The sequence below is a fragment of the Opisthocomus hoazin genome, chromosome Z (assembly GCF_030867145.1).
Source record: "Opisthocomus hoazin isolate bOpiHoa1 chromosome Z, bOpiHoa1.hap1, whole genome shotgun sequence".
Classification (NCBI taxonomy): Eukaryota; Metazoa; Chordata; class Aves; order Opisthocomiformes; family Opisthocomidae; genus Opisthocomus; species Opisthocomus hoazin.
Window position 1 is genome coordinate 8862026 of NC_134454.1, and position 26030 is coordinate 8888055.

Below are 26030 nucleotides of genomic sequence, written 5' to 3' on the forward strand. Positions count from 1 at the left end.
AAGATGCAAACACTTCTTTCAGCATAGGGAACAATTACTAGCTTTTTGCATCAACGCCCTACCCTTCCCCAGCCCTCTAGCATGTTCTTCCTCCTATGGCATGCCACAAAACTTCCATTTCCCAGCTTTCATGCCAGACCCTCCTTTACGGTGTCTCCACAATGCACCTAGCAGACAATAAACCCAGGGGGCAGGACGTCTGTCCTAAGAAACTCTCACCATAGACAGCACAGATGCACCCGTACCATGTGTACATACATAGGACTGATAAAGGTGTGTGAGCAGAACACAGGCTATTATTTCTCATTTGCAGGCCCATTTCCCAGTTCTCAACCTTTCTTCACTCCATTATCTCACTGTTTTATGTCTAATTTATGCTATAAGCCTCCTGGCACAGAGTTCTATCATTTTTATTTGTAAAATAACATCTATATACCGACAGTGTAATAGAAATAATTGGAATGATTGCTTCATAAATACAGAAGTGAGTCAGCTTAACTAGAAGTTCTATTTCAATGAGAATAACTATTGCTTCACAAAATTCATTATTGTAATTGGAAGTTAGCTTTCAAAGATAAAGTGCAATAAAAACATAATTATGAGTTTCATAACTACTCAGATATCTACCCTGTAATTAGGCTTTGTCAGCCAATCTGCATTTAACAGCAGACATGCATTAATTGGACCGGAGTATCCTGTTTGTTATTTGCATTTTAGAATAGTTCAGGGGAAAAAAAAACCATTTAATGGATTTCTCCTCTGTGGAATTGCTCTTTTTTTGTAGGACAATAAATCTTTAACAGATTTTAAAGAGTCCTTATGAAGCATCTAACCCACTATGACCTGCATTATAAAAATATTGGGTCAAATTCTGTGCTCATACACATTTTGAAATTTTTTTTTTGATTGGTGACACCGAAATGAAAGACAGCTTAGGCTTTGGCTTAGTTTTCAGGCAGAACAAAGATGAAATTTGTCAACGTCTTAGAATCTACTTAGAATCTTGGAAACTATCTTAGAAGTAGAAACGTAGAATGACGCCCCTCATCTCTGATGAGTTAGCTTTGCTTTTGCTGCTGCCCAACTGGCCGGAAACTAGTCCTAATGATATAATAATTTAAATTCAACTTTATGGAATCTGTGCAATCCCTGGCATTCAGATTCCTAATTAAAATTGGAATGTATTTGAAATACAGTGGGTGGAATTTCTTACCTTTTTCTTAGTAAATCTTCTATATTTAAAGCAGACAGCTAAAACCACAAGATTATTCAGATTCTGTTATTCCATCTTGTGTGGTCAATGAAATAACTTTACAACAGCTGTAGAAGCCCTTTAACATCCCTATAGACAGGCATTTGTATTTACATGTGCAAAACATATTTAACGAATGTCAAAGGAAAAGTGGTAAGTGAATGCACACGGCTCTGCTCTAGAAATGCTGCTCTAACAACTTTATTTGAAGCACGGAAAAAGAAATATGTCAAGAGTATACCTTAGCAATGAGTGCTCTGAGTGTAGCAAAGCAATGAGTTAGGTAAGTGGTGCTCTGATCACAGCCAAGAGAATTTACCAGGACCTTCAAAACTCCTCCCAAAAGATTGTCTCTGCACTCCGCCGCAAAGCTTGCCTACACATGGAGGAGAAAAACAATAATAACTGCATGAGGTAATTCAGCAACGAACCAGCACACAGGAACTGAAGTTCAGCTCTCTTACCCGTGAGACGCATTCAGGAGTTCACAGATTGCAGTTTTTTTCATTTGTTAACACCTGCTTCAGAGGAATTTCAAAACACTTTTGTGGTAATCAGGAAGACAGAGGGGAAAATGTCCCAAACATTTCGCAATATCTGCAGACCCTCCAATGCATTTTTAAGCTCAGTCAGCTTCTGCAGTGACTCTGTCCACCTGCTGTCCAATCTTCCATGTACTTTGGATCAGGAAGTGATCCTGTGGTGGCCAAGCACCACCCTTCCCCTTGCCTCCTCATGCTCTGATTTCCTGGGCATATAAGCTAAATAGGCATACTGGTATGCTCTGATCAAACCCACAACCCAAGTAGTGGGGAGACAAGGTGCTATGAGTGGCGTCATGCAAAAATCACGCCCAGTACTACAAGAGGCTCGTAGCTAAATGCTTTTGTACTAACAGGTTTTCAAGAATCAATTTTCTTCTCGCTGTCTATGAATATGCATGTTGCTCCAACAGTAGTATTCTCATACCCATGAATGTAGAGTGTCTCTCATTAACCAGGAGACCATGTTTAAACAGTCATCTATGATGATTCTACTGCTGTCAAAGGACCTGTCAAATTTTACTGCATCTAACTCCTAGGAGTTAAGTAAGTTCTGGACATTACATTGCTCTAAGGGGGGGATATCTCTTTTCAGAAGGACTTCATGCAGGTGAAAGATACTTTCACTGAACATTCGGTTGGAGTCAAGGTTAAATCCTTTTATCTCACAGGATGATACATACAAGCACGATCAAAGGCTACCCAGCAGTCCAGTTCCAAATTACTAACATCTTCAGACACCTTTCTAGCATAAATGAAGTTTTTTCTTCCCTTATTCTCTCCAAACTCCAAGATCATATAAGACAGTGGAAAAAGCTTTCAACAACATCTCCTGAAAACAAAGTGGTAGTTTTCCTTTTCTTTCACAATGGTGCAATGCCCTACAGTAGAAGGGGCTTGTGGCAACAGTGTAAGGCAGGCAGCAATTTCATCTTTGGATCAATTTATCTTTTTTTTTTTCCTTTCAAGACTATACAAGTTTACAGCAGATCTTTAATTAAAATATTTTGTACTTCCTAAGAAACAAGAGGAGAAATGAATCTTGTTTCTACTGGCTTCTGAGGGAACAGGGATTGGTACCAAGACAGCTCTGCGATTTCCCACCTGGATGATGTTCTCTTGCATATCAAGAATAATCAGGTTAGCTTCAGTAGCCAGGTTTCCACTGATGAGAGCTTCTTGATCTAGCTCAGCTTTTGTCCTGCAAAAAAGGAGTTCTACTTAAACCATGCAGAGAGTACCCCAAGAGTTAGATGGCCTGCTGTTTAAAAAAAGTCAAAATACAAATGATACCAGCATTCTGAATGATCCTATAAGAGCAAACAGCAAAAATAGTTTTCAGACATTTTTCTTAAGAACTACAAAGTCAAATGAGGAGAGCTGATGTCGTAGGGCAGAAGTCCCAAAGGGGACACCTGAAAAGTGGGCCTTTGGATAGTTCAAACAGACGCTTCTGCATCCTTAATAACAATCTGTGCAATGGCTACTATGCCCTTGATATCATGTTCAACTCTTCAATAAGCTACGCAGTAATTCTGAATGCATTGCCTACAGCAGGACAACAAAACACAAAATGGAATAAATAAAAAAAAAAATGATCTAACACTTCCAGAAAAAAAGTAAAAATAGCAGGCTTTGGCAAGCAGGAAATTGCTTCAATGTTTTAGCAGCAGTGTTTAATGCAAGCAGTTTAAAACATTGATTCTTGAGACTGTTGACAAGATAAGAAAGCAGGTCCAACAGTGGGGTCAACACAGCAGTGCCCCAGGCCATTTAAGATGGGACCGAAACATCTATATAAAAGACAGAAGGGGGTGAAAAGGCAATGCATGATACCCTCTTAGTTGAGACTTCAGGATGAGCTCTGGAACACAGTTCCTCCGCAGCTGAATGCTCTAAGCACAGGTGCAGCTCCTAACAAAAGTGTATTTTCAAAGATCCCTTCTATGCCAGAAACACACAGAGGAGCCTTTGTTCTTTTTTCTAAACTTTCTTTTCCTTCACAAAAGGGCTGTTGCATGGCCAGAAGCTGCTCTCTAGAGCTTGAGATTAGAGCTGTCTGACTTGGGCCAAAGTTCCTAAGCTGCATTTCTGTGGCTGGAGCAACACAATCACACTTCTTAGTGACTGCAAAATCTGTGGGTTTTTTTCTGCATTCACTTACCTTTTCTGTCCAGTAGAGTCTTACCCAAAACAAAAACCAGAAAAGTAAAGAGCCATCCTTTTGGGCACAACCAGATAATTCTGGAGAGGGCTAGGAAACGCAGTCAGGGCAGTCACATGGTTATTAATTACAATGACTCAAAGCAATGAAGAACAGAAGGGTCTGCCAAAAGGCTGATGCTGTAATCCAGCCAGGGATCACTAAATATGAGTAAGAACTGAACAAATTAAGCAAACAGCATAGCTGTTTGAACCATTTCCAGCAACCACTCAGCCTTGCACACTAACCATGCTGGCTGGGTCCTCTCTGACACCACACTTTGCTTATAACTGCAACAACAATCCCAAAACATGCTGGACTCAAGGAGAAGCAGGCTGAGTGGACCGTGCAAACCTGCTCTGCCACGTACCACCTGCAAACACCTTACTTATGGAACATATATATTAAAGGGATCCACAAAGGATGAGAGCAAAGATCTCGCATACCACACTGATGAACGCTGGGTAAAACAGAAAGGCCCGGACAGCATGCCAAGTTTTACTTATGTAACCAGAACTTTTATTTTAAGTGGTTTAACTGAACTACTGTAAAGAGATATTGTAGAGCTGCTGCTTGAGGACTGTTTTAATCTGATTTCAGTGAAACTGGCTGGGAGAAAGTAAGCTACTTTCAGTGCAAAATAAGAACATCCACACAGGATCTGCACCTCTTCCAATCTAGCACAGAAGGTGGAAGGATTCTTTTTTCAAAGTTTTGATAAATTCCAGATTAACAATCTCGTGTTCAAAAACGTATGTGATAATCATGGATGAGTGCTACGCTACAACAATGTAGTTGCCACATAGCACAAGCCAGTGTTCTCCATTCAAATTCACACATGTTGAAGGGTATCACAGGAGATCACAGCAGCTGGACTGGTGAGAGGTCACTGTCTCTGTCTGAAACACAATGGCCCAATTAGACAGTCAAATTCAAACCAGACAAGTGCCACATCTCCTTTACGGAAAAGCAACATGTTCCATGCTTACAGAAACTTATCACATAGCATACAAAAATGCTGTTAGTAACACAAATCATTCGCGAAAATACAGTTTTCCATAATCACAGAATCACAGAATGTTCGGGGTTGGAAGGGACCTCTGTGGGTCATCTAGTCCAACCCTTCTGCCGAAGCAGGGTCACCTACAGCAGGCTGCACAGGACAAAAAACCTAGACATTGACTTGTCTACTACCATATAGTGCTGGTAAGGTGAAATGTACTGAGACGTCATAACTCAAAACCTGCAACAGGAAAAATACTCACTACAGAATCCTCTTCCCCTACTCCTGCTAATAGCTCTTCTCAATTTTAACATAGCGTGACCAACTCAGCTCAACCGATCTAACGTGGCAAAACTTACACCACAGTACTGCACACAGTGAGGAGCCATAGCAACACCAAAATAAAGGTTGCAGCCAGCCTCTGTGGAGTATTTGATAAAACTTGTATCAATCACCAGTGTTCACCACACTGCTAATCATCAGGAGAAAATGTGTAGATAACTGTTTAAACTTCTCATTCCAGTATTTGTGATCTCTTTATCGTGTCATAGCAACAGTTGGATACTTCTGCTACATAAACATTTTCTACTTCTTTCTCTTTGACAGAACAGGGAAAGGACTGAAACTGCTGATTTTGTAATAAAACATCCTAGCAGAAAGAACAAAACATAAAAACCCAAACAGATTGGTTCTCATAAAAGCAATACATATTTATTAAATGACTTACTTATCTTGTCTCTCATTTGCCTGCCGCCAGTGAGTCTGCTCCTTTCTCCAGCGCAGGTTTTCATTTAGGCCCACTGATCTGTCATTCCCTAAAAGTGCAACATATGTCAGTGAGATTAAAGCAAAAAGGGACACCTGAAGTCTGCTAGCGCACCAAAAGAAGGTGATACATGTCTGTAGCAGTCTGTCAGAAGTAAAACCATTCAACTTCACAGCCTCAGGGCACTAGTAAAAGGACAGGACCTCATCATTTTTTTAATCTAGGATTTTTAGAACATTAGCTTGCTTACAGATGTCTTCAAAGACAAAACCACAAATTATTTCATTTATCAAACGAAACAACCTTTTTTCACTATGAACAGTTTATCCTTTCGTATCATTTTGACACCATTTCTTGGCTTCTGACTAGACACTAACACAATTTCTCCAAATGTCTTAAAACTTCTTAGTTGGCCTCATATTCTTCATCTGAGAAGAGCTCAGTCTTAGCTACACCTTGGATAGTTAAAAGCTAATGATATTTTTATCAACAGCAAAACCAAGAAAGCTCTACAAGGCAAAGGACTGTGAGCGGAAAATGTAAGGATGAAAACGGGGAGCGTACATAAAACCCAACAAACTCATTTATGTCTACAACCTCTTGAGATCCTCTCAAAAGACATGGGGGGAGAGGGATATGAAGTACCAGCTGGCATTCTGCAGCGCTTCATCATTTCTCCTCTGGCTCCTTCACCTCTCAGTAAAGCCTCCTCTAATCGGGCCTTAACGTCTCGTGACTTCTGGAGTGCTTGGGTGCTAACTTTATCTGAGCTCTGTTTGCCCTGAAAGTAAAGTCAAAGCAAGCAACATCAATGCCTCCATCTTTGGACATGAGTCCAAATTACACCTCCAGAACCAGACACAACAGGAGACCTGTAGAGGGGGCAGAAAGCAATGAGTATGATTGACTAATACATAAGGGCTAATTAAATGTTGCAGATGAGGAAAGAGGCAGTATATGTACTGGTAATATACATAAATTTGTAGCTCACTGCTACAGAGAGAGAAACTACAGTTCAGAGAGAAGGTCACTTGATCCATTTCAGACTGACCCTGTCAGAGAGGTGAATCCTGATGTCTGGTTCCAGCTCTTAACTAAAGGGTCACCTAACACAACCGTACTTTGAAACGGGTAGAGTATTGTCAGGAGAACAACTCCGGTACTTATACGAGCTGCCAATACACTGCCCAACAAAAATAGCCCTCAAATCCCCACAAAAAAGAAGATAATAGAACAATTTAAGCTGACTTCATAGGACTTCCTCAAAGGTTTGGCAGCATTTCTCTCGAAGTCTAGTGTCAGGTATTTTGTCTGAATTAATTTGTCCATTTGTAGCACAGATTAGACAAGAGCTAATTTAACAACTGTCAATAACAAATTTTCCCCAGACAGCTGGAAGGTAAGGAAAAAAATCAGAAAGCAAAACAAGACAACAAAATCAGGCCATGTTTCACCTACCTTGTACTCAAAGCATGAGACACAAATGAAGAGGAGGTCTAAAATCCTGTTCAACTGCATAGATGGAAGGTCTGCAATCCATTTCTGTATTAGATTCTGATCAGCATTTTTCATGATCCAGAGAAAACAGATCAAAAGGTTGCGAGTAGTATCAGGACCTAATGTGGCACTCTGTCTGTAGGGCTAGGAGCAGATAAAGTAAATGTCAGTTGAAAGAAGAAAAAGAAGAGGGAGGTCATTCATGTGAAGCATTGTTATTTCAATTTCACTGAAACCAAATCTCAGGACTGGAGTTCAGTAAGTTTAACCTCTTGCAGGTTATACCGATTGTATTTTTTGAATGTATATGTGTGTTATTAGTGGCAAAATCAGTTGTATGCTTGTGAAAGAAAGAGACACAAGAGCATTGTTTGCTAGATGCCTGTATTTTAATTGCCTTTGAATAATGTAAAAAAAGATTCTATAACTGTTCGGTCCCCTCTTGCCACACAGTTGTGTCAGCCAAATTGTATAGAAGACAAAACGGACCATGAAGAAAGAGAGAGAGAAAAAGACGGATCTTGGGGATTCAGGTGAGACTGCGACTGGGAGGCTGAGAGGGAGTCATAGTGGCATTTGCTGACCTGGAAATGAGTCTTAGGCTTAGGCTGGGTATGGAAATGGAAATAGGCATGTGGGAGAAAAAGTGGAACTACTTATGGTAAGGGAGCAATTAAATGACTAGAAGAGAGGATGAGGAGATGACAGGAGGAATATGAGGCATTCGTTGGGGCTGCAGGAAACAAGAACGCAGTTTCTCATGGCTATAGTTACTAGTGACAAGAAAGGATAAAAGGGGAAAACGAACAGGAAGACAGATACAAGAAAGGAAACTAGCAGAGCACTGGACATACCAGGGACACCAGAGATACTCCAGAGCTCCTGAGGTTGAACTGATTCCCTGCAATGGCAAGGGCCACATTTTGATTGATAGCACTTGCAGACTCTTGCTCTTCTTCTGGGCTTCCTGTGCGTCCCTTTCCGCTGCGGACATCTGAAACTAGATTCGAAATACCCCATTGGAGCTTTAGGAGCAATCCAGTTGTTGCCACTCACATGTCACAGTCTTCCATTGCGCTGTAACCTAACAAAGCAATTGGCACTTCCATGCTCGAGACTGTTGGTCTGGCTGATGTACCAAGCAATGAGAGAGGTGCAGCATTAGAAAGACAGATTGCAGCCATCTGCAAAGGCTGTCAAATTGTTCAAATAAATATACGGAAAGGAGATGTGTTCACTAAGCTCCAGGTGTTCAGAAAAGCTAAATTAAAAGCAAAGCCAGTAGCAAACTTGAGGTTGTCTCCGAAGTTCAAACCTAAGCCAGCACTTCACAGGACTTGGAACCATCCAGTTCCAGTCCATTTCAGGCAAGAGGATCAATGCAAAAGCCATACAGGGGTTTGGTGATATTCAGCAAAGTATGTAAGTCTGCTAACAGCTGATAGCCAGTATTACCTGCTGGCTAAGAAGAAGTTTAATTTCAGGCATCTAGCTGCTTCCATTCCCTGATAGTTCTTGACATCACCTTCCACACATAAAGTTATTTACACCCAAGTTTTGTAAAAATCCCTCTGATTCTGAGTGTCCATTTTGTGTTTTGAAAGTTCTGTTTTTCAGAGAAGCTGAGTGACCAGCCAGTCCCAGTGTGTTCAGAACGAGGTCAACAGCCTCTTGTGACAGATATTCAAAGAGAAAGACACTCTAAAACCTAGCCATACTGGTACACCTGGGTTTCGTCCACCTTCTCATCTTTGGTATATAAGGATAACATTTAGATTAGAAGAATGTAGTGAGATATGATTAGCCAATGTATAACAAATGCTTTCATCCTATTAGACTGAAAGTGCTAAATAATACTTTCATAGTATTAAGTTATTTGTCCAGATATCTAAATGCAAAATGTTTTCAGAACCAATGACAAAGGTATATTCTTCAAAGATTATACCTTTTTTTCCTTTATAGTTTTTTTTTTTTTAATGGAAGTGAAATGTAGTTTTCCAAGTAGCAGAGATCTACCAGTTTACAAAAAAGTGTGAAATAGCTACTTTCAGCAGTATCATATGAAGACACATGTCACAAAATGCAAATGAACAGCTTAGATGCTGTTGTTTTAAAAGGCTTTACAATGTAGAGCAAAGTTTATAGCTATAACAGGTGATAAAATATATATTTCCTGTGTGATGATTACATTTGCCTAAGATTAATTTTGGTATCATAATAGCACTAAGGAGCAGTAGAAAAATATAGAAAAAATGCAATCTAATTTCTTTAATTGTGATGTAACATGATGTCAGTATCACTACTGTTTCTCCCTTCTGTCTGCTAAACCCACCTATACCTCAGTATTTCGCACAGCTGTTGCAGGCTTTATTTGCAGGATCATAATACTTACACTAAGAGATAGGCAGGAGTGCTTACAGATACGTCTCTGGCCTATCATTTGCTCATGAAGCGAGGACACTGAAGTTTATCCTGTTTTTAAAATCCAGTTTACTTCTAAATAAAGAAATACTCAACCTTACTAGACTGTGGGGAATTTCACTTAGCGTGATCTCTTTTATGTTTGACAGATCGTTTAGCCAAGTCACTCTAAGAAGCTGAAAAATACAAAGGGAAAAAGATCTTACTTGTAAAATCATGGAGTTGCGGCAGTGAATCCAAAATGATACCAACCAAAGGGAGGTAGAGAGCTGCAATTTTAATCTTCATCTCTTTTTTTGAGCAACGTGGATCTAAGTCATGGGAACTCAACAGGCTAAGGATAGCACTGACAGCTTTTCTTTGCACCTTGCTAATCCTGTTAACACAAAAACCATCAATGAGTTCCATTAATGGGTCATGCACAAACTATTTATAAGTCAAAGATTTAAGAAAGAGAGTGGAGGTGAAAGAAACAAATTAATACAGAGATATTCATTTAAAAATCTCTTCCATTCTGAGCAGAGACTCACGTTCCCTGCAAAGGACAGCTATCTTATATCTCCAAGACACTTCACCACAATCAAAGGGCACCCAAGTCTTTCAAACCTCCCATAAAAATTCAATATAGTGAAGAGAGGTGCCTAAAGAAAAGCACCAGACTCTGGCCAAAGTTTAGCTAAACTTGTAAGCTCAGACAAAGGCAGAGGTGTTTTAGAGAGAAGAACAACCGAAATTTTAAGCTGTGTTCTCAATTTGTGTATTTAGCCAACACTACTGCAACAAATAGTACATTTTTATCCACTGGGATCAACACACTAAAACAACTGCATTATTGCTATGTTACAGAGTGACTCACTGAAAAGAGTGGGGGAAATAGGACTACCCTTGAATAGAACTACGACCTTGCTAAGAGTAATAGTGTGATTTGATCCCACTGTAAAATCTGCAAATTGGGATACCCACCCTTCACTGTCTGCATCCAGCGCCGCTGCTAATTCAGTGAAAAGTAAGCCGGTCAGAAAGTGCTGCTGACGGTATTCGGCTGAGAGGTCAAACATACCAGCGATTTTCTGGTCCTGGAAACTAGAGCAGGAGCTAGAGTTCTGCAGAAGTATATTAGAAGTATTAAAGAATCATCACTGAAATCAAAGCTTCTTAAAGTGGTTGTAGTCACAGTTCATGCAGCCAACAGAAAATCCCTACCAGAGGAAAAGCACAGACTTTGAAAGAACGTTGGACATTTTGGAGGAAAACATCTGAGTGTGAAAGAAAAAGAATCTAGTTTCAAATGAGTTGCTTGCTAGGACGGAATCTCATCCTTTCCACTCTGTACAAACAACTAATTTGACAGTTTCTGAAACGTAAAATTCCTACCCTGTATTCATTAGTTTGGACAGGACACAAAGCCAGAATTTTTTCCATGTTTAGAACCCTTTATACTGCTCTTACTGTTGCAGAGCAGCCATCAGGCACTGTACAGCAAGAGGCTGCCCCTACATTAAGAGGGACCTTGGCGTCAGAAGCTTTGCACTGTGGCTTCTTCAGCTTCCATCATGTCTATCATGGAAGTAAGGTCAGAAAAGACATACCAACAGTGTTTCCTTTTACCCTGGAAATCCTTGGCTGAGCTTGCTGCAGCTGGCATAATTTAGAGCAGCCTTCAAGCTGCTGTAACTTATGGCTATGGTTGATATACAGCCAGGCCAGGAATGTAAAGCTGCTGCTATATATGTGTTGTGAACTTAGCTTCTCCAATCATAGGTCTGTGCCACAGGTCACCTGGAATGTTTTTGTCCCCTGATCAGGTGAGCACAAGTCTTAAACTCTACTCCCCAGTGCAGCTACCGGGGTTTATGAGTCCAAAATTTGCTTTTAATTTATATTCTTCAATATTGTCTCCCAATATTTCTGTCATTAACCTGGGAATAGTCCCAGAAAACAAACACATGAAGTAGCAATATACCACACCGTGGCAGCTGTCTTCCAGCCTATCAGGTCAAATGAAACTCACAGCTCTGAGCAGCCCCATATTTGGATTCATTTCATTAAATCCACCCCCATTTCAACCTCAAGCAGACAGGCATTGGCTACCTTATGTTTGTGTGGAACAATGTCAAAGCATAGAGCACCCCGTTAAGAGAATTTGGCTTCTCTCCAAGAATTCCAGAAGATTTATTCACAAGGCCACATTTCTTACAGAAAACTCTAACTCTAGCTGGGCAGCACTCCTGCAGACAGATCAAAATTACTGCAAGGGTGGTCAGCTACTGTATTAAATCATCCAAGTGGCATAAAAGCCTTACTAAATTGCATGTGTTGCATTTCAGAGGTTACTCTTAAAGGAGAAAAAGAGTTGATGATGTTGCTTGAAGGAAACAATGATTAAACTGGTGTCTGCCCAGCTCTGACTTGCTAGAACTAGTTCCAAGAGCTATGCTGACTTATTTTTTTCCCCACAAGCAGAAGGGTCCCATTTCTAGTTTTCTGGCATCCAGGATTAGCATTAAGCAAAACTGCTAGGAAACCCTGACTCTAAGACCTTCCTGTGTTGCTTTTAAGACAGGGAAAAACTCCAAGAAAACATTATTTACTCTTATTGACCTGTCAGAACCCTTAAGGTATGAGATGCAGCACATCTTAACATCCAACTAATTCTTTGGCAATGACATTGGAAAAAGAAACTGTGAATTTGAACTGCTCCAGTATTCAGATTGTTCTTGTATTCTCCACCATTCTTAGCTTTGGGTCCACTCCCCTGCATCCAAGGGCTATCGCAATTATGGGCATGGCACATTCCACTTCATCCCAGTCCTGATCTCTGCAAGACCACTGAGGTGGAAAACAGGCAGGCTACCAACCTTTGTTAGGTGGTCTGCCTTGTGGTAAAAGCAAGATACCACCTAAGTAGAATGTAGAGGAGAAGAGCCCAAGACAGGTAAAATAGTGTTATGGTGTGCCAGACAACAATTTCTTTATTGCATGTGTTTGTGAACTCCATGCCCAGGATGATGGATGAGAGGTCCTAATGTTCCGGAAGTATAGAGCTGTGTCAGTACAGGTCAAGTCTGGAAAAACATGCATGTACTGGGAATGACATCCTGGTAGAAATCAGAAGTGATGAGGAGAGGCATTCACAAAAATTGTGTGGAGAGGTCTACTCAGGACACTTGAGTGTTTCCAAACAGAAAACTCACAAAGTTCAAATAAAAGGGAAGACACTGTGCAGAAAACACAGTGAAGTCATTGGCAAATCCCTAGCATCATCTGTAGAACTGCGGTGGGGAGGAATACAGAATGAAGAATGCTGCTCTTTGAAAAGGAAAGCACGATAACCCCGCTCTGAACAATACTAAGGCTCAACAGAAAATGTTGATTCCAGGATACTGAAAATTGCAGTGTTTTAGTCACTAACTTACATAGCGGTAGCATCTACATCCACTGTAGATGAAGAATCCATCTAGATGAAGAAGTTCATCTAGAACGCAAACGCACAGAAAATTTGCTGTGCATTGCTGCATGCCATAATTCTCCAAAACAGATACTGAAATACATATTTGTGGTTGTGCATGTATGGAATATGGGTGCGCCTGTAAATTAGCCTTCAGAGCCATCGTCTTTTTAGACCTTGTAGGTCTACCTTAACAGTCATTTTCTGTCTACATGTGTTTAGCTGGGCACATATTTGTGTCATGTTAAGTTTTAACTTGTGTAGATGCAGGTTTGTTGTAGTACTCCCTTAGTCTTTATTCTTCTGCCCCTTTTCTTTCAAGAGGGAAGTTGTTCTCTCTGATCCAGCAGTGGCTAATTCTAACCTAAGTATTTCAACACAGAGCAATGTAAGTCTTTCTCTACATGTGTGCTTCACATGACATTCATGCAATACCATCTGATGGATGCCTACCTGAGAGGACAGGGAGGGGGAGGGGGATGCTGGAGCAGACGCAGAGGTCAGGAAGAAGAGGTTCAGATTGAGGTAATGCTCATGGCTGCAGAGTATTCTGAGGAACTCCAGTCTCATGGAAATCAGGGTGGAGAGTGAATTCAGCTTGTTTGAGAGCTAAAAAAAACAAACAAAAAAAGTGTCACGTGTTGGGTGTGCACTATTTAAATTACCATGTGGTGAAATGTCCTGCTTCCTGAAACAGAAATAGCTGAATAGCCCAGCATACACTAAAATGCTCACTGGTTCCCTGTACCTAACTAGTTTCCATCCATTAGCTGGTCTTTGTTTGGCAGTCGTGGTGTCTTTCCCTGCCCGTGGCTGGCTTACCAACTTCCCAAGAGACAATCAATTGTTTTATTTTTCGTCCCAAAAGAAGAACATACAATGTTTATTCCCTTTCGCATAACACAAAGATTGAAACTAAACAAAACACTGCTAAGTCTGCAGCAAACTCAAAAGTCCTGCTAGGCAACACAGAGCACCAGTGGTCTTGTCATTTCCCTTCACATCAGCAATGACATCAGTGGAGCAGTGCACATACTATAGGAAGCCAGGGTCACAGCCACCTTTTCTCCTACTTACCCACCACTAGCTCACAGAGAGCCTCCCTGTGGTGGAAAAAATACAGCAGGTACACTGGGTCACAAAATAGAAGGAAAACTTTCCCCTTCAAATACAACAAATAACTTAATACCACCCCCCTGCAACTACAATTTATTTTTAATTATTGGAAGCTTGTAAAGCAAGAAGACAGAGATGGATCATTTTGATTGAGCCACCCCCCAGATTTAAACAATGTCCGTCACAGAGGTGCACTGGAAGAGTCAGAGACCAAAAGCTGCTCTGTATGGCCTGCAGGCCTTGCTGCTAAGGGATGTAAAAAAGGGAAGAAAAGTGGCTCCATGGATGCTCTACAGCAGTGCAAGGCATGACATTTCTAAGAGTCTTAACCTCCACTCAATTTCTTTCTGCAGACCACAAATCAAAAGAGGTTTAAAGTCTCTGCATGTGCAATAGGAAATAGGAAATTTACCTTACCCTTTAACACAACCCAGAGAATCTTGATGGATAAATGAATCAAGCAGAACAGAACACTGGACTGGCCACAAGCCAAATGCAATCCCAATCATGCATGGTGCCTACCTGATTACAGTAATGTTTGATGAGATTAAACACAAATCCTCGGTCCATTAAAGAAAGAAGATCATACAAGAAAAACGCCAGACTGATATTAATTTTTTCTGCTTGCTCACTTTCCTTTAAAAAAAGAGGGAAAAAAAAGAACTGTGGATATGCTGTATAAAAATCGTATCAAGGCAGAAGACTTTCTAGAATCATTAAAAAATAGTTTAGGGGACAGCTCCCAGAACCATCTCACGGAACAGCCTAGACAAGATTGTTTGAGTACTCTAATTTATATGATCTTGCTAACTTACACAGAATCACTCCTGTGTATTTTTTCAACTGTTCTAGCTTTCACAGGGGAATATCACAGGATGAGTGAACAAGTTTGTCTATGCAAACCTTTGGGCTGACAACACTAAAATGGAATTTGAGACCTGTTCTGAAGTCACCTATGGGCTGCAATCCTGCATATGCCACTTTTGTTGAACCTTAGATAAAGCTGTTTTAACCACTAAAACATAAAATATTCTTTAAAAACATTGATAAAAATCTGCACTGGATTGGCTAATGGAATGCCAAGCATTTTGCTTAGAAATTTTAAGTGTAAAACTGATCGTAAAAATATACCAGCAAGATAAATCTGTGGGTTTTACCATTTAGCAGCTAAGCTCTTGTATGTTTACAATTGGCCTGATTACCAGACACGTGCAGCCCCCAAGTAAAAATCACAAAGAGCTTCATGTGCCCTCTAAAATAAGGCTGCAGTTACTTCAAGTGTACTATTTTAAATCATAAAGTCTCCATAGCACATGTAGCTCACCAAGAGGAATTTGTGGAGTTGCCTGAGGGATCTGCACACATTTAATGCTTAGAGCCCTCCGGTGCGTTCACTAAAGACTGACAGAGGAGATGACTGAGAAAATTGTTGCCCCTACTCTTGTCTCTGACTAGTGATAGCAGGTGTGCAGCACCTCAGGGTGGTTATGATTCCATTTTTCATTCTTCAACCTTTTTGTTGCTGTTCCTGTGCAGGAATATCTATATCTATATCTATATCTATATCTCCATATATCTATATATCTATATATATATCCTATGATTTGGAATTTGCACAGCAAAAGGTTTTTCTACTGTGAAGAAAAAATTAATTTTCCCCTACTTTACTAGGTAGTCTGAAATATGTCAGAGATATCACTGCAGAATTCCAGGACAATCTAACATGCGCAATCATGTACTGAAACATAGATTATTACTGCTTGGATCTAAAAATCAGATCCATATTACCTACTGCTGCTCTGTACAACTAACCAATAGCCCTAATTCTGCAAACACTGCAGTGGGATTTTCACACATAATCAGGGTCCATACACTCACTCTACCAAATCAAACTGAATTAACAGCCCATAAAAACTTGTGTATTTCTTGTGAGGAAGCCATAAAACGCTAATCTCTTGGCAAAACCTACAGTTCCGTTAAAACATTTTTAATGTAACAAATTTTTATTACACAACATATTTGTAAAAAAAGGCACTGACGCCTTAAGCAAACATTTCTGTGAAAACAACTGCTCTGCATGTGGCTATCACAGAACCACACCAAAGGACCGAGGAAAGGGTAAAGTTTCAGGAACAACTTTTTGGTGGACAGTAATGATCACTTCTGCCATTCCCTGCCCTCAGTTGTCTGGTTTTGGCCCTTTCCCAGTTTCTGCTCCTCAAAAGCACAGCAGGCACACGGAGTGGATCAGGAGACTGAGCCGGTAGAGAAGTGACCCAGTGGGTGAGCTCTCCAGCCTGGTCTGCCCTGTGACAGAGCACACTGCTGGGCTAGCACAGTGCACCTGGCAGCTCTAGGGCATGACAACCAGCTGGTTGGAACAACTGAACAAACAACAGTCCACACAGTGCCTACCTGTGGCCTTCACTTTGTCTGTTGGCCAGTGCGGAGTGACATCGGTGATGCAAGCTGAGAGTATTAACGTTAAAATACAAACTACATTTCATAATCCTTTCAACTTTACTATCCATTATATCAGTGCAACTTGTTCAAATACATCAAAACAAAGAATTTCATGGGATGTAAGGCTTATTTCTTGTCTTTAAGTTTCATGTGGCCAGTGCCTCTTCAAAGAATCTGGTATTAGATCACTCATGGCTGGATTTTGCAACCCTCAGGAGGAAAACTGCCTTCATATTGCACAGCCCACTGCCATCAGAGAAGTCAAATGTGGAATAAACCACTATGCAGTAGAAATGAGGGTAACAGTAAAGGAGCATAAAAGGAATAAACCCTACTTGGGCTACAGTTTGATGGCCTGGCTAGCCTGGCATAAAGCAGCACTGTCACTGAAAATGGGAGTCCAACCTTTCCTGTCTATGGCAAAGCGGATTCCCTCCCTGTATCCTGCAGTCACACCAAGAAGCAGGCTGTGGAGATGACCTGAATAAAAACGAACAGTCTGCCAGGGGAGCACAAGGCTGCCCCTTGCACAACCACAGCTTTTGCTTAAGTTACACTGTGACTACCACCTCAGTTTTGGGTGAATTCTAGTGACATTGCTGAAGGTGAAATGGGATTAAATACAACTCAGTGTAATGCAGGGTGAGTAGCAAGGACCCACGGTTCTTATTTCATGTAGTTACCTTCTGTGGTTGCGGTTTCACTAAAAGTGCAGCGATCTCTGAAGTAACCACACTAACTATAGTGGTAATATCATCTTTGAAGCGATCAGAGAAGCGGCTTCTTCTTGGGTTGTCTTGCTTCTCTATGTTGTGAACATACTGAGCCATACTCTTTATCTGCAAAGCACAAAAAAAAAAAAAAAAAAAAAAGCCCAAACAGGAAGTAAAACTACTGCTTTAAGATAGTCCATGGGAGTAAGATTCCATACTTATTTTTTCCTGAATGCAATCTCTCTCGTCTTCTCAGAGCCACTGTGGTAAATCCTACACATACTGGCAACGACAACAGAAAGTCTAAGACTGGAACACAGACAGAAACCAATTCCTGCTCACATTCACGCAGCTGGCTACTCTCAGCACCTGAATCAGTACCACCCTCCCTGGGCCCTTGCATCTGCAGCTCTGAAATGCTGCAGTTTGCAACTTTAGCCCTTCATGATGACAGACAGAGAGTGACACCTCTAGAATTAACTCCTACTTCTTGACCTGCTGTTGGGTTGTTTACATGCTGCCAGTGGAAACCAGTATGTTAAAACAACTTCCACTGACATTCGTCACCTCAGGGCTCTGTGACATTGTAAGTTTTGGGAGCCTTGTCACTGCTCCCATGTTGTTAACAAAGTGGAAAAGACAGGAACAGGTATTCACAGAAAAGGAAGGCCTCAGTTTGACTGAGGTCTTCAGTCTTCTGCAAGCCTTGGACCATCTTGCATGTAGTTCACACAGGACTTTGCCATCACAGGTTGTCAGTAGAAAATTGGGGAGAATATGGAGAATTCGTTAGCTGTAATTCCATTATCTAGGACCTCCTCTTTTCACACTGGCTTTGAATAACTGAAGAGATCACTATCCATCTAAATCTCTGCTTGGAGTACCTGCCAGATTTCACCATTGACTTGCTATAACATACCACTGTCAAATCTTACCAGGAGCTCAAAGAAGAACCAGGCATACTTGAAGACAGATTCTCTCACCATACCCGTGCTGACCACCATCTGCAGTGCCAGCTCCTCATGGAAATGCTAGACAATAGACACAGAAGGTTGGGAAATGACTTTCCAATCAACTTGCCTTTCAGTTTCAACCTATCCCCAGCGCTCACACCTTCAAAATTCCCCCTCTCCCCTGTGGAAAACTCCCCCACACTGAGTCAGCAGCTGGATGGGGATGTGTGCATATCCCTATAGAATGAGAAGGCAGATTAGACCAAATAGACATATAAGAAATACTGGTGGCAAACAGACTTTAGGACCCGTTTTTCTGTGGATCCAGAACCCCAGATCACCAAACTGGGAAATGCCTTTGGTCTATGGTCAGGCTGTGGTCTGTGTGCATGATAGGGAGCAGTCACATTCCCCATTAAGCACATTCATGCTATCCGTTTCTATTTAGGACATTTGGGTTTTCTGAGAGAAGGCAGAAGTAAGATTTTCTGTGTGAAGGGGAAAGAAGGACACAGCAATAACCACAGGAGAGCTTGTACAGAGGTTTGTAGTTGGAGACAATAAACTTTGCAGTGAGATCTGACCATAAGATAACCAATCCCAACAATCTAAACTTTTAAGAAGCTCACATCTGGACTAAACATTTATTGCAATGTCTACTTTCTACTTCTTACACAAACAATAAAGCTAATAAGATTTCTAAGCCTATTTACATTGAATAGGACACACTAATCCATCCAAGATTCAGACCAGGTATAAATGTTTAGGCTTTTTGGCATAAATCAAATCAATAAGCAGGAGTAAGGAGGGTCTCTTAACTGTAACTTAGATTCTGAACTGTTCATTCCAGAGATACTCCCCTGCTTCTTCATCCAAAGCCACTCCTGCTGATCAATGCCAAACACAAGATACAGCTCTGGAAAATATATACGGTATCTTCTATGTTGTTAAAAAGTTATTTGGGAATACATACGCATGATAGGAAGTAATTTTGTGCTTCTAAAAGCTACAAAAAGGGGCAAAGAAAAACATTTTTTACAGAAGGAAAAGATGGCAAAAATTTCTGAAAGCAGTTTACTGTAACATGTAAAGGCAGGTATCCAAGGGTAAAGTGCAGTGGAAGAAGACAGAGGCCCTAATACCTTGAGAAAGAGAGCAAAGGGAGGATCCAGGCAGGCTGCTACTTGTCTAAATCTGTCCTGGAGAAGAATCTAAAGTCTCTGGAGCAGAAGAAGAAATGTTTGGGTTATATTTACCCACTGGTTCAATATTCCATCACAAAATCCCTGTTCGATAAAACTGGTTGTTATTTTGTTCTCTCTCCCCTCTCCTTGATTAGAAGCGCTAATTACCAGCACTGCCTCAGCAGGCTCCAGGCTCTCTTAATGTGCACTCTCAAGCTCTGTGGCAGGCTACCTTTTTATTGGATGGTCTCGGGCTTGCACAAACGCTTGGCATGTCATTTGTTCCTTCAACACAGAAAGACATCCGACTGCAGCTGTGATCCGTGGGCTGGAAGGCATGGCCAGAAGAAATACGTAAGTTAATACATAACGTAAGCTAATTAACAAAGAAGAAGTCAGCAGCGGTGGTTTTTTTGGAAGGTATGCACAGACGTTCACCTACACAGCTCTTCTCTTTGCTTGTCCCCATTCAGCCCCTCCCCGAGGAGGCCAAAGACCCCTGAAAGCAGCAGCCGCAGCAGCGTGGACGTGCCAACACTGCCGACTCGTGCCCAATTTCGGCACTGCAGCTGTGTTTCGGGCGCGCTACAATTCACCCTTTCCAAGGTAACTGTCCTGTAAATTACGCGGTGGCTCCTCACCCAAAATTAACCAGCATCTGGGAGTCTTCCTTCCATTAAAAGTAATGCAAATTTACCAGGCAGTGAAATGGCAGCAGCTGATTGTAAACTGCTACATTTATCAATGTGATGAAGCTGTAATATCAAACATTTTAATTTTGTATTAATTTGGAAAAAAAAGCACCTTGAGGTCTGTTTTTTTAGGACACAGTACATTAGAGGAAAATTCATAAAGCTATTAAGTTCAAATCTACATTACTAAAAATTGCTATCGATGAATATCTATGCCCATACAAACAAATCAAACAGACTGGCAAAGCCTGTGCATCTTACTAGTTCTGGTTTAATCTGCTGAAGACAAGCACCCACTCACTTTAACTGGAGAGGCATGTGGTCATTCAGTGGAGGAAAGAATTGAAAATGTTTCTGCAAATAACCTGCTTGAGAAGCAGTACGTTAGATGTGTAACACCCAAAGAAGAGTCTGGAGGGGTATGGTCCAGAACTCAGCAGACATGCTGCTGTGGAGCTCTGCCAGGGCTGTACCTACGAGCAGGCTCCTTGCACAGGCAAAAAATCCTGCTTCTGTCACAAGCAGAGCTTTCCAGCTCTTGCTCAGTAAGGAAAACTAGATTTTGTTTTCCCCAGAGAACTGAGCACAGCCGTCCTCATAAAGCTCTGAGATGCGCCTGGAATGCTGTAGACCAGCAAGCACCAGGTGCCAATCAGGGAAGCAAATTCCTGCTTCTCGGTTGTAATCATCCTCTCACCGGCTTCCGCAAACTGTTAGCAGCAGATGTAGCTGTGGATGAGAAAGGCAGAGGAAGTTTGTGTTTCACTGTGTGGTTGAATGAAGTACTTGGAAAGACCCAGCTACAAAATATGCACACAGCATCTGTACTACAGCAGATACAAAATAATGGGGCTGCTATCATGTACAATTCCTACTTTTTTTTTTTAACAGGAAACTATTTGGCACTAAACAGGTCCTGTGATTTAAAAAAAGAAAAAGTTAAAAGGAGCAAGAATAAATTATCAGTGCATTTTAGGAAAACTATTTCCTTTCTGAGGACTCTTTCAGCCCCTTCAGAAAGGGAAACTGTTCCCAGTATAATCAATAGTAGTCTTCTGTTACATTGACTCTACGCAACCCAGATCAGCCCACGTCACCAGACATGAATAGAACCCAAATGTCAAGAAGCAGTAGAGAGTGAAGCGTGTCAAAAAAGCAAATCCTTCTGTGGAGTGTCTGAGCCTCAAACAAGGGACAGAGTTCTTACGTCTTGCTCTCTTCACTGAAAGGAGACATCAGCATTTAGCAATGGGATTTAATGTGTGCCTACACCAAATCTGATAAACTGCAAATGTTTCTGGTGATACATATAGTGCATTTACAAGCAGAAAATCCATCCCTCAAAGAACAAATCTAGACTATTATATTTCAGCCCATACAGTTCTCCAGATATTCAACTTCGTCGTCTTACCTTGGATGACATGATGTTTTTGACCTCCTCATCAGTAGCAGTTTGTGAGACAGTGATGTCAGGATTGCTGCAGCTTATCACCCGGCTCTGCAGGAGTTTACTCCCAACAGACACGGCGGAAGTGCGTCCAAATGTGTAATAACGAGACTCGGTCAAAATGGCACTGCTGCCTGCACCTGCCCATAGTAAGATGTTTGAACTAAGACTAAAGGACATATATATGAGACAAACATGAGACTCAAGCCAGCTTTGCTCAGTGCTGTTATAGCATCAGCATTTTGAATAGCAGAAAGCTCCTGAAAATCTCACTGCCAACTGCTTCATTAACAAATTACAGAGGCACTGAATGATAAGGTGAAGATGTTTTCTGAGTCAACAGCTCACAGGGTGATTGCGCAAGCAGTAACAAAAGATTAACGGCTACCTGAGCAGCAGCACTATTACAACAGCTTTCTCTTCTTCCCATAAACTTTCTAATTTGCTGCAGATTAAGACAAGATTCACAGGCCTAAATACAAAATACCACCTTCAACACATAAGATATAACAGCATGTTCAAAGTAACCAAGGAAGCAGGAAGCACAGCCACCAGGAATTTCAGTAAATGATTACCTGGTTTTCGCCTTCCCCCATGGACCTTATTTTTCCAGAATAAAGAATTTCCAGGTGTAGGCAAGCTCAGAGATTTTAGCACATCCTAACATCAGCCTAAACGTCCCTCAAGTGGGATCTAAATTAATATTTGAAAGACAAAAGAGCCTACATATCTTTAGCTCCCACAGCACAGCTGTTTGGTGGCAAGTCAGTTAATACATAGCAATTGATGAAATGAATCCTATAGGCTTTAGGACAATGGACAGCAGCAGAATAAAAGAACGGTTCAGGTTGGAAGGGACCTCTGGAGGTCATCTGTTCCAACCCCTGTGTTCAAGCAGGGCCTTAGAGCTGGTTGCCCAGGACCATGTCCAGGTGGCTTTCCAGTATGTCCAAGGTGAGAGCCTCCACGACCTCCCTGGACAACCTGTCACCCTCAAAGGGAAAAAAGTGTTTCCTGATGTTCAGAGGGAACCTCCTGTGTTTCTGTTTGTGCCCACTGCCGCTGGTCCTGTCACTGGGCACCACTGGAAAGAGCCTGGCTCTGTCTTCTTTGCACCCTCCCTTCAGGTCTTTGCACATGTTGAAGATCCTCCCTGTGCCTTCTCTTCTCCATGCTGAACAGTCCCAGATCTCTTGGTCTTTCTTCACCAGAGAGATGCTCCAGTCCCTTTGTCACCTTTGTGGCCCTTAGCTGGTCTCTCTCCATTATATCTATGTCTCTCTTTTACTGAGGAGCCCAGAACTGGACACAGTGCTCCAGGTGTGGCCTCACCAGCACTGAACAGAGGAGAAGCATCACCTCCCTCAACCTGCTGGCCAGCATACAGGATTTTATCCTCTTATGACCTCCACAATGTGTTGGGAGAAATGGGCAGAGCTTGGCCCTGTGCCACTTGGCAGTAAGTTAGTTTGCACGGAAAGCAGTTTTCTGATGTGCAGGCCAGTAAGAAATTGGCATCTTAAGGCCATTTTAATTTCTGAAGGAAATTCCCCTAAAGAAAGCCTCAGTTTAGGAGATGTCTCTTACTTTCATCCTCATGAAGCTATAGCATTGCATATAGCTGTGGAGCCCTCTCACCTTAACCCTCAATCTTAAATGAATGACCAAGAGAGAGATTATGAGGAACAAGTCCATGTTGTTCTTTACAGCACTGAGATTCCTGACCTTCCTCTGAGAAAAATGATGTATCTTAACAGTGCTGTGCTTACACAGTATGCAGTCTGGGTCTGAGAAGTTGTGTTTGCTATTTTGTAGACCAGTTCCCTAAGGCCTTCTCTTGGAAGCATCATGCTCAATAGCACGCATCAAGAAAAAAGAGTATTTTTTCAGCCCTTGCACCAATATTACCTGGCTTGACTACTTCTCTTTGCGGGTCTGGCAGACGAAATACGTAGTAGACGTAAGATGCCAGGAGGCAGTTCCTCCCATGCTGGTCTTTGCTCAGGTCTTTGCTGTTGTGGAGACTGTTCACTATTGCAACCACGGATTCAAAGGCAAACTGTGAGAAGTTGGCTGTGAAACAAAGGCAACAATTAGTCTCAGCACTGAAGGATGCAATATAACTAGGTGAGGGCATGCTTTGTACCAACAACAACTAATCCTACATGCTTTAATTCAGTCCTTAACAAAGTCAGAGCTCTAGACAGCAATTGCTATACGTAACTAGACCTAAGATCTACATAGGCCAACAACCACTCTTCAGTAGACCCACTGACTTCCAACCCAGTCACTGCTACTCCATCACGTCGTGCTACATAAATGCAGACTGTAACTGTTAATTGCCATTTCTAGCAGTCTTCACGCATTTCCTACAAAATACCTACTTGAAGAACACTAAGACTTATTCTTCTCCAGCTGACAGACAAATACAAGCTAGCAGGCTTTTCCACAAATACAGTGGATTACAAGCACTGATTACCAAAATGAGACAGAAAATAAACTACACCATTGTCTCCAAGTACGCCTCCCCTCCAGAGTTAACATATGTGATGGGCAACGGGCAGCCTCTGTGACAGATAAATCTGTGTGCATTACCACACCCTCTCTGTTTTTGTGCTCATGAAATTCTGTCTAAAGATATTCGGGTAGAGGATACACTGCAGCCAATGATGTCAGCTGTAAGGTAAGTGACTCTGGTGGTGTTTTCCTTGCAAAACAACTGAATTCGAAACACAGTCAAACCACAACCCACTTTCTGACCTACATTTCCAGACAAGTAAACTACAATTTAACACACCTCCCACCCAGAGTCTGACAGACTTCAATGTAGGGGAAAAAGGACAGCAGGCAGGGACTCAGTTAAACTGTGCAGTTCAACTGCGTCTTGGGAAGCACAACTCTTTCTGAAGTGGACTATGACAAATACTAAATCTGAGCCTGGATATTTAGCAGTCATTCTCCCCACATCTCTAGGTTGCTTGCACTAACGCTCCAAGGCCATGCACCAGTAAATACCTGTCTGGCCAGCTATGACCATGGGCTGTACGGCCAGCTGGAAAAGTTTATCTAGCACTAAATGTAAAAACAAGACAAGAGGTTCAAGGCGTGAAGAATTCAAACAGATAATGCTGAGTTTCAATTCATGTTCCAGTGTAGCCTCTGTAATCTTCTGGTCCATCAGTCGAATGGGGAATGTCACTTGACTTTCCAGAGAATGGCACAGAGTGAAGAACTTCTCCAGGTGATTGTCCTGCAGATACAGTGCACCCACAGTTAACAAAGTTGATATAGTTTGGACTGTTGCTAGCTAAGCAAAGCCTGATTGTCCCACCTGATGCGGAGAGAGAAAATATTTTTACCCTTCTGGCTTGCAGTGGTGGCTAGCCCTAGAGATCAATCTGTAAAGCAGCTGTCACAGCCTTTATTTTGGTCCTTTTCACCTGGCTTAAATTCAGATTCTGGTTAGATCAGATTAAAACCAGAAAAGTTAAAGCCCTCATTAAAGTGATTGCTTCATTTAATAAAAATACTGTTCCCTCTAATAAAACCCCATCACATTACAGGTCTATAGTCCCTCTGCCACCCACACCTAAGTTCCAGATACATACAAGTTACGTGCCTTACAAGTATGCCCTAATTGTATTTAACAAGCACACTGCAAAGGGGTGATGGACCTGCTTCAGACACAGGTCCTGCAGTTGTTAGGACATAGCTACCAGGGTTAACTACAATGGGATGATGGGTAGGAGACATTGTAAAGCAGCAGAAACAAAATAAAGCTGCTTTGCCTCAAACCAGTATCCCAATAAGATGGGCAAACTCCAATTTCCTATCACATTTAAATGACCAGAATTATAGAGTTCTCATTCAGCACTAAGCTTGAGTTCCCACACCACATGGCATTGATGGCTGAGCTACCTAAAGCATTCTGGCGATATAACCTGTCCCTACAGGTGGGCAGGTGCTATGTCTCTGCAGATATAGGCGTACGGTCTGAGCTAGCCTTGCAGAACAGAACATGCAGGCCGCAGAAACTGACACTATACCCTTCCAGTGTCTTTCAAACACAGCCTAAGCAGACCCTTGCTGAGCTGAGAGGACCCCAGGCTCCCTATTGCTTGATGTGACTGGTTGCTGAGAGTGCTCATTTGTTCACTTACACCAATAGATTACATTTCACCAAAAGATTTAATTCACTGAGGCTATCAGGCTATTTCCATAGCTGTTAGTTGTTTTTAAACCTGTATGGGCTTAAAAATCTCCATTTCATAAACCTCCTCAGTCAGCCTGGACATCTGAATTCTCTGTGAAACGAAACCAAAGCTGTGTG

General features: G+C 41.6%; 1 protein-coding gene across 2 annotated transcripts in view; it reads right to left on the minus strand.

Annotated features, from left to right (window-relative positions):
- DOCK8 (dedicator of cytokinesis 8) overlaps window positions 1-26030 on the minus strand; it is a 94086-nt gene that overhangs the window by 17224 nt on the left and 50832 nt on the right. For both annotated transcript variants that reach the window (XM_075410549.1, XM_075410548.1), the window contains exons 20-35: window positions 24716-24950; window positions 23609-23773; window positions 21665-21840; window positions 19794-19889; window positions 18360-18455; window positions 17395-17550; window positions 14771-14884; window positions 13586-13741; window positions 10648-10787; window positions 9891-10060; window positions 8118-8263; window positions 7225-7407; window positions 6412-6547; window positions 5728-5815; window positions 2899-2995; window positions 1494-1628 (exon numbers count right to left, since the gene is read on the minus strand). In XM_075410549.1, the coding sequence (XP_075266664.1) occupies window positions 1494-1628; window positions 2899-2995; window positions 5728-5815; window positions 6412-6547; window positions 7225-7407; window positions 8118-8263; window positions 9891-10060; window positions 10648-10787; window positions 13586-13741; window positions 14771-14884; window positions 17395-17550; window positions 18360-18455; window positions 19794-19889; window positions 21665-21840; window positions 23609-23773; window positions 24716-24950 (2289 nt within the window). The remainder of the gene's footprint in view (window positions 1-1493; window positions 1629-2898; window positions 2996-5727; window positions 5816-6411; window positions 6548-7224; window positions 7408-8117; window positions 8264-9890; window positions 10061-10647; window positions 10788-13585; window positions 13742-14770; window positions 14885-17394; window positions 17551-18359; window positions 18456-19793; window positions 19890-21664; window positions 21841-23608; window positions 23774-24715; window positions 24951-26030) is intronic.